General features: G+C 36.7%; 2 protein-coding genes across 2 annotated transcripts in view; both read left to right on the top strand.

The window, feature by feature from the left end:
• Window positions 1–13,109, top strand: part of gogo (thrombospondin-1 like protein golden goal) — a 293,513-nt gene that overhangs the window by 263,612 nt on the left and 16,792 nt on the right. The window contains exons 6-10 of the mRNA XM_076118881.1: window positions 1,218–1,870; window positions 2,099–2,230; window positions 5,409–5,587; window positions 7,206–7,345; window positions 7,729–7,865. Coding sequence (XP_075974996.1) covers window positions 1,218–1,870; window positions 2,099–2,230; window positions 5,409–5,587; window positions 7,206–7,345; window positions 7,729–7,865 — 1,241 coding nt within the window. The remainder of the gene's footprint in view (window positions 1–1,217; window positions 1,871–2,098; window positions 2,231–5,408; window positions 5,588–7,205; window positions 7,346–7,728; window positions 7,866–13,109) is intronic.
• On the top strand, window positions 8,431–12,936 carry LOC142976094 (uncharacterized). The gene is made up of 2 exons (XM_076119319.1): window positions 8,431–10,511; window positions 11,057–12,936. The coding sequence occupies exons 1-2, from the start codon at window positions 8,498–8,500 to the stop codon at window positions 12,934–12,936; spliced, it is 3,894 nt and encodes a 1,297-aa protein (XP_075975434.1). The 5' UTR covers window positions 8,431–8,497.

The raw sequence follows: 13,109 nt of genomic DNA, 5'->3' as shown, positions 1-13,109 counted from the left end.
TAAATAAACTCTTTCATAAAACAAAAGACTCAATGAAATCCCTTTCCGAAAATCACTTTATTCAATGCAAAAGCAAGCTTAACGTAGCAAGATTACCCCACATAATAATAACAGAAAATGTTATTCAAACTACTTGAAAAAAAAAACCTTTTAAAATCCTTACTTAAGACATGCAACTGAGTTTTATAATAAAATATTTTCCTAGAAAAACGGACCTTGCTTCGTCTACGTTTTCAGTTTATAAAATGTTTTTCTTCAAGATCTTAAAAGTATTTTGAAAAGCCTTTTAGACTATTTAGTTGAGGACTTTATCTTGAATGAGATTGAAATGTATTAATTTGCTGGAGTTTTGTAAGCTTTATTAGTGTGCTAGTCGTTTGAAATTACTTTATTTATGCACTATCTGTCTTTGCTAGTGTTGTAGAGTTTCTCATTATTTAAATGCTATTCTTTGGGATACTTAATTCTATACCTACCGGAACAATTAAGAACATTTCAATAGAAACCTAAAAAACCAAAATGCATCTTATCCGGCAACACATCTACAGTCGCCAGGCTTTACTTCATTGACCAGTAACTATTCACACTTAAATCATATTTGATTCTAAACCAACCATTTAATGAATTACCCAATTTCTTGCAATACTAAACCTAAAAGCCATTACAGTTTAGGGTATCAAACCTGTAACCTAAGTAGCAAGCCGAAATGCATTCACGACGTCCATTCCATTTACCCTGATTAGTTCTAAGCTCCACGGAATATAATACCCGAGACTAGCTTGTCATTTAAGATATTCCCTGTGATCTAGTGCCGAAGGCTAACACTAAGTAATTACGTTAAGTTAGGCATTCATAGATCAACTGTCGGGTGACTTATGTGCTGAGTTAGTAATTATGTGAAAGAGCAAATTAGTTCAGAAGTAGATGTTTTTAGAAAATTGTGTATTTTTCTTTTCTGTTCTGTGTAGTGGCAAAGGTTCCTGAATAATATCGTAAATGCCCAATTAAAATAAATATTAAACGAAGCAATCAACATTTTATAGATATTGATATCTCGAGGCATCGTTTTAATTTTCACCTGGAACAAACATTAATTATACAGAGTGCAATATGCATTTTCATTGCTTTTTAACCTTAAATAAATAATCCATTTTATTGCACAATAATATTGCAGCGATAACTTAAAAATATATTAATAGTTCTATCTTTGTCCACAGGCGGCGCCTCCTTCGTAAATCCATACGTCAGCGAAGACCGCGTCGACCTCAACCAAGTATGGGTGGAGATTCCCTCCACCCTCGTGGCGCTGGGCGGCGACGTGCACATCCACGTCCACGGCGCATCAGGCACCGGCATTCGGGTCCGCCTCGCTCGAGAAGACGACGACGGCAGGACCCTCCTCGCCACCATGCCTCTAGCTCTCGACTCCGAAAACCGCATGACCCTACCCTGCGGTTACTTCTCAAGAGGCGGCACTTACTACTTAGAATTAGTTTCCGATAAAGACACTTACTTACCAGATTACGATAATACTACAGAGTTAGCGAAACGTGATGCGGAATCTGTAAAAGTTAAGAGGGACGTTAGTGATGGTAGTCTGATGGAGACTGGTGATAGTGTGGTGAAATCTTGGAAGTTTGACGTGTTGTGGCCGACGGCTAATTTAGACGTGACGCCGGAGCAGATCCAGACGTATCCTGAGAGGCAGGTGATGGCCATCCTGGAGTTTCCTAGGGTGGTGTGTACGCCTGTGGAGTCCAGCGCTGACTTCTGGCTGGAGCTGCTTTACTGCGGCCATTCCAGTGGAGGAGCAGTGCTTTGTGATGGGAAGAACACTAGTTCCCATGCTCATGTTTTATATTCTGAACAGGTAAGGTCTTCGTCGTAAAGACAGATCACGAATTTAATTTGTGTCACTCGTTTGGAAATGTAACTGTTAATTAAATTCTAATGACATTTGCAATGCATTGGCGTACATCCGAAGTTATTACAATTTTAGTGTCTGTGGTAAAAATAATTTAAATTCAACTGATAATGCTAAATACGTCAAGAATAAGTAGAAATATGTTTTTGTAAATGCTTATATATTTTCTCCTAGATGCACGGGTTCCCCGGTCGTCGTACGATGACGCTCCGCTGTGAACTCTTCGGTCAGGCTGGAGACTACGCTCTCACGTTGAGGCCAGCTGCAGCTGCTGGGCCTCAGGATTTGGCTACTGCTTTTATAAAGGTAATGACTGCCATAAATCTATCACCGTTTCATAGCAGATTACGAATGTGTTGTATTAGGGTTAACGTTTTTGTTGAAATGTTACGGCCGGTGTCTAGGTATATGATTTTGATCCTTAGTTTTATCTTCTTATAGAAGTTTGTTAGAAAATGAATTCAGGTCTTCTTATTAAAAGTAAATACACGTGTCCCAACTTGGTTGGTATCTCAAATTCCATAAAGAATATTTAAAACGATCGCTCCGTAAATTTTCTTCCGTCATAAAGTAAAAAAACAGAAAAGTACATTCCACTTTATTAGGGTTGAGCAATGTTAATTAAAATTCTTTCAGCCGTAAGACGTCGCCTTGCAAACAAAAAAACACGTAATTTTGTTGATCCACGTTACTTACAGCGAGTTTTAAATTTTCAAGAGACGTTTGTCCGTGGTAATCAGAATGAAACCTCTACTGACTTCAATTCTCATAAAAAGCCTTTTCAAATGAGCACCTCCATAAATATTTACAAAGGCACAGGTTTGTGGGATGGCTACGTGTCGCAACTTAGCGTGGACTGTCCGAAATTCTGAAATAGAAAATGTATCCTACTGACATTTTTATGCTATATTTTAGGGGCCTTGATGCTGTTCCGTCAGTATGAGTTTTATTGCAACTGAGATAAATTTTAAGACATTCGTTTAAAGTACCAATTATTGATTCACATTTTTGCAAGACGTCATTGTTATATTTGCATCCTGGGCTGTAACGTAAGATATAGTTGAAAATAAGCTAATTCTACCTTATATATTATTCGACTTAACTGCCGGTGTTATATTCTTGTAAGAATTCTACGTGATGATAATGTCCGGCTCTTATTTACTTTTCCATGGTAGTCCTACAGGGTCCATATTTTATTAGGTGCCGGGCGCGAGGCATGGAGCCTCTATTTAATTTATACACAACAAGCTGAAAAGAGTGACCCCTGATAGAGATTGATCGCCTCTTACAAAGGATGTTTGGCTCCATTTGATCCTCAGTACACAGCTATTTATCTCTCTAATACGTTTTAAGTATGTTTTGTGAATGAGTGAGTGACATACAATACGCAGATTAATTCAATGGGGCGATTTTCTAATATAATTGTGTTTATTATTGACTATCGATAAGAGCAGCTATCGAGACATTTAGTTAAGAACCTGCGAGTGATTTGTTTAAAGAACTTATTGTATTTTAATGAAGTACATTTTTATATTAGGTGCCTGTGCGTGTACGCTCCCGGTATAGGTCAAATTCCGATAACATTTCTTGCATGGGTAATAAAAAACAGATGGCGTTGGATTGAGAACTTCCTCCCTTTTTGAAGTCGGTTAATCAAAATTAATAATATACAAAAGAACAGTAAATCTAAATGTCATTACGGGCTACTAATTTTTCATTGAAATGCACTCGCCAATATTCAATATTTGTAAGGAGAAATTAGGTAAATATTGATTTGGAAATAGATAGCTTTGCAAGGTTTTTTGATCTTATCGTGTTACCTATTGTGTTCATAAATAATGTACTCCTAATATGACAAAGAATAAAAAACTATGTCAACCATACTTAAAAGTAAAAAAGATTTTCCCTTTTTATTAATAAAGAACCTTTTTGTTTTCAACAAGTCAAGCGCAACTAAACGAAAATCTTTTGATCTCAATTTCCAAATATTTTTTACAATATTGCTCCTTACTTTCCTATTTTCTTACAAAAGGAAATGATTATAATTTACAACAGTGGGTACATAAACTCAGTGTTGCCATCTACATAAAACTTTATGTGTAATAAATGGGTCCTGGTTTTAAGTGTTGTGCACCATTATTTTGCGCTGACAACATTTTTATGGCGCGAATAATTTTATCGGTATACGTTTTTGGGAGTTTGTAGAATATTGATGAGATGAATTGTTATGATTAAAATTGGCATTTTGAAAAGATAATGAGTCTTTTAAATTATCTTATCCATCATGATATGACATTACTCTTATTAGGAACAATAAGTTACTCCGATCTGATGAACTACTCAACTGCAGAGCTAGTTAAGATAAAAGTTAGGACGACTGGCAGACGTATTTATCCTAGCCTGATCACCCTTTAAGCTGAGCAGTGGCTAAAACATAATATAAATGTATACCCGTGAACAGTCCCCTTATTAATAATATGTTTTATTTGAGTTACAAAAAATGTCCGTTAGTGAGCAGATCCGTTGCTAAGTAAAATACTAAAATTAAACCAACTGTGTCAAAATAGGTTCCAGATACTTTACTATGAATAAATACGGCAGTAAATTTTATTTTAGTATTCACTACATAATATACGAATTATTATCGATCTCAAAATCTATAAAGTTATGGTAAATTCAGTTGACGCATTACGTTCAAACCATTAACCATGAGTTTCCATTAGCAAAGGAAACCACTTATTCAGCCAGCGCGAAGGTAATCATACTTATTTCCGAACAACTTTTTTTTAAAGCAGTTACACTTGTTCTCGAAGCAATTCAATGTTTTTTTGTACGTATGTCTCTATTCCGATATTTTTCTCATATATGCAGTTACACTTTATTCTTGAAGCCATTCGACGACAAAATATTTGTTTTGTACGAATGCAAATTGCAAACCAGTAGCGCCATTTCTTACACTACGAGTATTCGACATATGAAACATTGTTTCATCGGAACATGCTAGGAACGCTGATCAGCTTTTAATATGAAAATATTATTGTAGTGTTGTGATTGCTAAAAGCAAATGTCATATTGATTCTCGTGAGTAATTTTAAACTAGTGTACATTTTTAAGTAAGCTTTACAAGGTTTAGTTATTCCTAGATTTACAACTTTTAGTCATTCCTAATAGTAGCTAGAATAATACTTCGATGACATTTAAAGAACTGGTGGGTTTGCTACGTAATCTCACTTCAACTATAAAATATTATCTAACTCGAGAACGGTTCAATTATAACGTGCATTCATATTCCATTAAGTATGATTTTCCGTCATAACTCCTATACTACCACTATACATAATAATATAATATAACATAAGCACTGACAAGATGCATGATTAAGAATAAAGCAAAAGAAGTTTTTTTAGGATCGTAGCAGATGGCCATTTTTAGAAAAGGCGTAATATCTATTGACTGTGTCATAACGTTCATATTTTTCTTCCAGGCGGACTGGTCAGAACAGTTCGTACTCAACGTTCACGGCGGGTCCGTGTTCCCCTGCGGTGATGGCGTGAGGGTCCTTTTCCAGTACCCTGAGTGTGTGCTGGAGGGAGCTGATCGAGTGAGGGTCTTCGGACGTGATGCTGATCGGCTCAGATATGTGGCGGAAAGGAGGGTGCGCAGGTTGGTACAAAGCTGATGTATTATAGCAACTTGGTATACCTAATTAGTTTTTCGTAAGATACTTTAGAATTAATTGAATCTCACGGAATCATTTTTACAAGCATAAAGATAAAGATAACAATAAAAGGATGTCAGTCTACATAATTTCAAATTATTTTTCTTTTTCATTCCGTATGGTAATGAAACCGATGACACAGACCCGCAGTGGTAGAGCGTGATAAGCAAAATCAAGCACTTATTTCTTTATTTTGAGATCAATAACCTTAAAAAGTAATGCCGTTTTTTTCATTTAGACATGCATATTAAATTTTCTCGTATAAACAACATTTTAATGCCAAACATTATTTTTACGTGAAAGTTGTCTTGCAGTACCACATAAAACGTACTATTCGCATCGACTACTCTTTTTACTGTAGTTTTTAATAACTACAGTAAAATACCTGTATATAACAAAGGTAATATCTCACCACGAACTAATTATGTTAATCTTTACATCCCCGTTGCCATGGCAACGAGTAATAACCACAACATAATCCGGCTCAAACCGGTATCATCAATAACTAATATTCATATTTGTTTGCACTGCACTAATCCTTATACGTGTAGTATATAGTAGTATATACTAATATTGCAAGTAGAAATGTGTGTTTGTTTTACGTGAAAACTACTGAAACAATTTTGGTAAATTATGATTATATTTCAAAGAACAAAAAAAATACACAGAGAACACGCGTGCGAGCAGGATCTATTTATAATTAAATTCATAAAAAACATTTATTAGTTCTTTTGCCTGAAAACGGCTGAGCCAATTTAGATAAAATGTTGCCTAGTGAAAGATTTTATCCTAGGAAATAACATTTTAACAAAACAAGTTTCCAATAAATACAAATAATCATTCATTATTTTTCTTACCGAGAAGTAATGTTTGAGAATTAATATATTCCAAGCAAGGCCACAGTTAACAGTTAGTATTAAATAAATAGTAAATTGTGCATTTAGTTCGAAATAGTGGTAAGCGTAAGCTGTTTATTTGACCGCAAGCAAAGCTGTGATTTTAGTTCAGGTGATGTTAAATACTGGGTAGAGTTCAAACTTAAACATATGTTATTTGAAACTATGAGTAGTAGTGCAGTATTGAAACTAAACGGGCTAAATTACTTTGTGAGTTTGTTTGTCCTTTCACGACAAAACTGTTGAACGAATCTGGATAAAATTTTACATGGTATGAGAATATCTTTTAGAGAATATAGGCTACCATTTTTAACAAAAGTCATCATTATATTTGAGCCGCGTGTATAAGTTTTAATATATTCGTATTAAATTTTTTTAATGTCATGACTGTACAATAAAATTTCCGTGGCGCAGTGGTTGACGTCGCCACACCGCCGCTAACATTGCGTCGAGTGGTCGTGAGCTCGATTACGGAACAATAATTTGTATGTTTGTAAAAGTCCCTGCGACAAAAGAGCAATTCTTGGTGCGTGAGGTGTTTTATAAAACAAAAAAAAAACTTTAAACATGTTTTTTTTGTCATAGTATAGGTTTTGTCAAAACTCTTACTAAAGGTTTTGTTGCTTGACAAATTATTACCCTGTATATTTTTTCGTATTTGTTTCAGAGGTCAACACACCGCATCTTTCGACTGCCGGCTCTTCAGCGAGAGATATCCTGAGTACTGCTTCGTGTATGTATCTCAGGCGGTGACGGGAGCCGTCGCCGATGTCAGGATGGATTGCCTGCCTACATTGCCTCTATCAGGTATGTATGTCTCTTTCTGATAAAGGCTGTTGAATAGAGATAGGGAGTGTTCCTGTTTGATAGTGGAATCTAATCATGTTTTCAATTGCTGTTATATTTGTTATATGTAATGGATAGTTGATAGCGATGTACTTTACGAAACAATTGGATCATTTTCGCAAAAGTTGGTCTATTACTTTGTTAACACTTCCGAAAAGCAGGTTAATGTAAATATAAGGCATGCTGTAATATTGAATTTCCTGTTCAGTCAGCGATCATTTTTATTCAAATATTTTTTCAAGAAGTTTGTAAGAATCTAGCCTTTCTTTTGGTTCTGCCTATTCCTATAAATACAAGCTTATATTTACGCCATTTAGTCTGTACATAATATTATTTTCTTCTAGACGGCGGTGCAGGCGGCTGGGGTGAATGGTCGGCGTGGTCAGCGTGTCCTGCACCAGCGCACTGCTCCACGCGCACGCGCAGTCGACACCGCTTCTGTGACTCACCTCCCCCGGCTTATGGTGCCAAGTATTGTGAGGTAAGCCTGAAAGTTATAAAAATATAGAAGTTAGGGATTGTTACATTTACTTTATTAACCAGTTCATTATTTCTGTCAAACTAATACAGCAATTGTATAATGATTATACAGTTGACTGATGAGTCATATATCAGTGTGAATCCTGCCGTATAAAGATAATGACCGATAAACAAATATTCCTCTGTCAGATTCCACTTGAATCATGGGCAATAGGTGAACACAGGCTAATGAAGATGATGATGAACATGAATAGTTTTTACTTTGATGGTACTGCTTCCGCACAGTGTCATATTTTTTAATCATTAGGGACCAAAATATTATCATACACGTATGAAAATGTCATGTAAGAGCCTGCAAAGCTTGCGATAGAACCCTTTATTTGAGTATGAGTAAGCATTATTATGATCGGACGGGTTATTATGCATTGATAATGTAACCAATACTTGAAAAGAGGCGCATTACGACCTTGTTTTTGTTTATGCCATCATTTCACGTAACTACGAGACGCGTTGCCATGGAACGCGTTGCTAAGCAACTAACAAACGTTGTATCAATAAGTCAACAACAGTATCGTGTTGTGACACGATTTTTGATATTTTGTATTTATTTTTTTGATAAACATATTTTAAAATATGGCACCTAAGAAAGACAAAGGGAAAAAGGAAGAGGAGAAGACTGGTGGCTTCAACGAAGTGGAAAGGACGTTTTTGGAGCTCCAGGTAGCGGAATGTAATCGGAAAATTGCCCGGCTTAGGACTGCAGTTGACGAGTACGAGACACGGAACGAGGAACTTCAAAAAGCGTATGACAAGTTAGACGAGGACAGAGCCGATATTATTGCTTACTTGAAGAAAACACTCACTGTGAAAAACGAAGAAAATGAGGAACTCAAAGAAAAAGTCAAAGGCCTCGAAGAAATACGCGAGATCGAAAACGCACAGTTCCACAAAACAGTAAGTGAATTAGAAAGGAATTTCACGATAATGAAAGACCAGCTTTCGTCTGAAAACAAACTGTTAGCCGGGAAACTTAACACCCTTGAAGAATTCCGAGCTATCAGAGATGATTTAATGAAGAAGTTTGAAAAACAAGAACAAGACTTCAAAGATCAAGAAATGAAATATAAAAGAATCATTTATAATGCTGAGAAGAAGTTTGTGATCGGGAAAGACAAGCTTAAAAAGGAGATGGAAGCAAGACTATTACAACTAGCCCAAGATTTTCAAGATGCCACTGAGCTGAGAGTTGCCGCATCCACGCATCGAGTAATTAGAGAGAACATAGCGATCAACAATGAATTAGATAATATACTATCTACCCAACAGAAAGTAGCTGGACAAAATGAAGTCTTCAAAGAGAAAGTAAGACAGGCTATTATTGCTAAAGAATTGGCTGAAGAAGAAAGAGACACGGCTATTAACAAAAGTGTTGTACAACTCAAAGTCATAGATCAACTGACCGCTGCTTTCGAAAACGTCAAGAAAGAAAGAGGTCTATTCGAAAGGAGAAGTTATGATTTTGAAACACAACAAGTAAGAATACAAAAATTAACTGAAGAAAATGAGAAATTAACATTACAAGTTCGTATTTTAGAACAGAACTTGCATTGTAAACTAACTGATCAGAATAAGGCTGTGGTTGAAACTACTAAGATGACCAAAGAACGCGATAAGCTGCGAAAGGTATTGAAAGAAGCTGCATTTGCAATCCAAGCTGCTTTGAAATTAGATCAATGGGCTGAATCGGATCCCGCTCGAGAGGTCATGGACAGGCAGCTTCTACTATCACATTTGCTTGAGATTGTATCACAGTTCCGTGAAATAGAGAGTTCAGAATCAGTTCATACGATTGCGTCATTCAGCAAAGTTTACGACGAGGGTGACTTGGGTTTTGTTCCTAAATCGAAGAAGAAGTCTGTAATATCTGCAGCTTCAACGTTGGCCCAGTCATTATACAAGCAGGAGTCTCAAAAAGGTGACGTGCAGAGTAGTGTTACCTCGTCAACATTTACGGCTCAGACGGCTGAAACTAGCTTACATACTATTCCAAGTATACAGATATTACCTGAACATCTTTCTTCAAAGTCCCTGGTACCTCGCAAGGAAAGTATACAATCTTTTGTGACGTCATCTCAATCAGCTGACTCGGATGATCAAGACAAAGAATCTTCAGATCAAGACGACGGGAAGACCGATATCGAGAAGAAATTATTAGCTAGCAAGGCAGAGATACAGAAATCGATATTGAAAGATTTGGGTATTTCCTCTATGTCAATCAAGATGTCTCAGATTACGCAAAAGAGAAGTGATGAGAGCATAAAAGAGAAAAGAGAAAAATCAGTGACGATTGTGGAAGAAGGTGAGGTAATTGAGAAGAAAGGTGTCGAGTCAGGTGATGTTCAGTCCGAGGCCGGTGATGTGAAAGAACTAGGGGAAGAGGTTGCGCAGCCAGGGGCAGAAGAAACACAGTCAAGAGCCGATGATGGACAATCGGGGCCGGAAGAACTTCAATCAGTTACAGACGATGTTAAGTCCGAGATAGATGATGCTGCTACTGCTGAAGATGTTGAAGATGATGCAAGAGAAACACCCGAAGCTGCAGTTGGAGAGGCAGTGGGTAGTCCCGAGCCTCAGGCACAAGAAGAATAGGATAGAAAGGTGCTATATTGATTTAAGCGTTTACCGTTTTTTATTTTTTACTGTGTGTTTTGTAATCGTATTGTTTTGTTTTATTTTATTGATTTATTAAAACATTTTTATTTGTATTTCTTTTATTATTAATTCCCCACTGACATATGAATTTTTGTGTATTATTATTTGTATAAAATAATAATTCACAAAAAATTATTCATTAGGTAAGCAAAGTTCAACAGGCGTGACTTGATGTTAGGTGCTAGTTATATGCCAATTTCAATAATAGTATTGATAATAAATAAATGTAATGCACAATACTGTCTGGCGTACCTAGAACGTTGTAGTACGATATCATTGGAACCGGAATATGAAATCAAACTATTATCAAACCTTATTTATACATTGAAAAATTATGAATTAACAACACAACTCTATGCATTTCTTCTCAGTTCTGCTCTTTGGACAAAAGTCATGCTCATGTCACGTCATTTGTTTTGATTATACAGCTGTATTTTGGTAAATAATTTTATTGAATGCTATAAATATAATATTTTACAAATATGGCTCCTAAAAAGGATAAAGGGGCGGTGGCGGCAGCGGCCCCATCAAGGGCCCAAGGATTTGCTGAGGTTGACAAAGCAATGTTCGATCTGCAAATAGCAGACCTTAATCGCAAACTAGCTCGCCTAAGAAAAGCCGTCGATGAATATGAAGTGAGAAATGAAGAACTACAACAAGCTTATGACAAACTTGATGAAGATCGTGCTGATATTATTGCTTATTTGAAAAAGTCCTTGAATTTGAAAAATGAGGAAAATCAAGAGCTAAAAGATAGAGTCAAAGGCCTCGAAGAACAGAGGGAGGAAGAGACAAAAGAGTTTAATGAAAGAGTGGCAGAACTAGAAAAAAACTTCACGACAATGAAAGACCAACTTACTTCTGAAAATAAGCTCTTAGCTGGAAAACTCAATACGCTTGAGGAATTCAGAGCAATTAGAGAAGATTTGATGAGGAAATTCGATCAGCAGGAACAAAATTTCAAAGACCAAGAAATGAAATACAAAAGGGTTATTTACGATGCTGAAAAGAAGTTTGTTATAGGCAAAGATAAGTTAAAACGAGAAATGGAAGGGAGACTTTTACAACTTGCTCAGGATTTTCAAGATGCGAGTGAATCTAGAATCGCTGCCTCTACTCACAGAGTTATAAGGGAAAATATTGCTCTGAACAATCAACTAGATAACTTATTGTTTACACAAGCAAAGGTAGCAGAACAAAATGAGAAATATAAAGAAGATGAGAGAGCCGCACGTAACGCTATGGAAGTAGCTGAATCAGAAAGAGACAAGGCGATCAACAAAAGCATTGTTCAGCTAAAAGTTATTGATCAACTAACAACTGCGTTTCAAAATGTGCAGAAAGACAGAGCAACACAAGATAGAAAGGTGTTTGACTTTGAAAATCTTCAAGCAAAAGTCAAGAAATTAACCAAAGAGAACGATAACATGATTCTACAAATACGCATACTTGAGCAGAACTTGCACGCTAGTATGGGCGAGCAAAACAAATTCATCGTGGAAACAGCGAAGCTCGTCAAAGAACGTGACAAGTACAAGAAAGTTATAAACGATACAACATTCACTATTCAGGCAGCTCTCAAATTCGATCAATGGGCCTTAATCGATCCCACTCGTGAGATAATGGACAGAAAAGTAATGTTGAAGAATATTCTTAGTGTTATTAACAAGCACCGTGAAGCAATGCGCACTGATTCTAAAGAGTCATTGGTTTCATTCAGTCAAGTTTATGAGAAAGGTGATCTTGGATTTGTTCCTAAACCTGCGGGTATTAAGGCTCAAAGATCGAGAACGTCTATCAGCAAGAGCCAAGCACAAGAATCGTTTGAAGATAAACGTAGTTCGGTCACTGTTTCCCTTTCAGAGTCTTCGATTGGTAGCTTGCGAACAATGCCGAGTATATCGGTACTGCCTCCGGAAGAGGCGGCCGAGCAGGCTAGTAAGATTAGCATACCATCGTTTACAGTAACATCTATACATTCTAGCAAGTCTTCATCAGAGCCTGAAGCGCTAGATTCATTCGAAGCTTTGACGGACGTCGAAAAGCAGCTAGCGTTAAGCAAGATGGAGATACAGAAATCGATTTTGAAAGACTTGGCGTTGTCGCAGACAGCCGTGTCGTCGAGATCTCGGCTTGTGATAATCGGACCATCGAGTACTAAGTTGAGTACTGTGGGTGATTTAGAGGGTGAAACGGTTGAAGGCGAGGAGGGAAAGGGAGAGGAAGGTGAAGGAGGAGAAGTGGGTGAACATGAAGAGAAGCCAGAGGGTGAAGGTGGTGATGGTGAACATGATGAAAAGGATGAAGCCGCTGATGCTGAGGAGAAGCCTGCCGAAGAAGCTCCTCCACCAGAAGAATAATACGAACAACTTACATGATCTTAGTTCTTGTGGATTAACTTGTATTTTTTGTTGCTTCGTTGCTATTGTTAGTTTTGAATTAAATATAGTTTTTGTACTTAAATTGCGATTTAGTTTTATTCCAACTACTCCAAAATAATCCTCATCATCCAAATGTATCATTCGTTATTTGA

Source organism: Anticarsia gemmatalis, chromosome 10 (genome assembly GCF_050436995.1).
Source record: "Anticarsia gemmatalis isolate Benzon Research Colony breed Stoneville strain chromosome 10, ilAntGemm2 primary, whole genome shotgun sequence".
NCBI classification, from domain to species: domain Eukaryota; kingdom Metazoa; phylum Arthropoda; class Insecta; order Lepidoptera; family Erebidae; genus Anticarsia; species Anticarsia gemmatalis.
Note: the sequence above shows the minus strand (reverse complement) of the source record. Positions and strands in the feature narration are given on the sequence as shown.

Bases quoted from the DNA above. Each gene is read 5' to 3' on its own strand.
- LOC142976094 (XM_076119319.1), top strand. From the start codon at position 8,498: ATGGCACCTAAGAAAGACAAAGGGAAAAAGGAAGAGGAGAAGACTGGT. The intron at 10,512-11,056 runs AGGATAGAAAGG...AATATTTTACAA, and splicing joins GCCTCAGGCACAAGAAGAAT to ATATGGCTCCTAAAAAGGAT.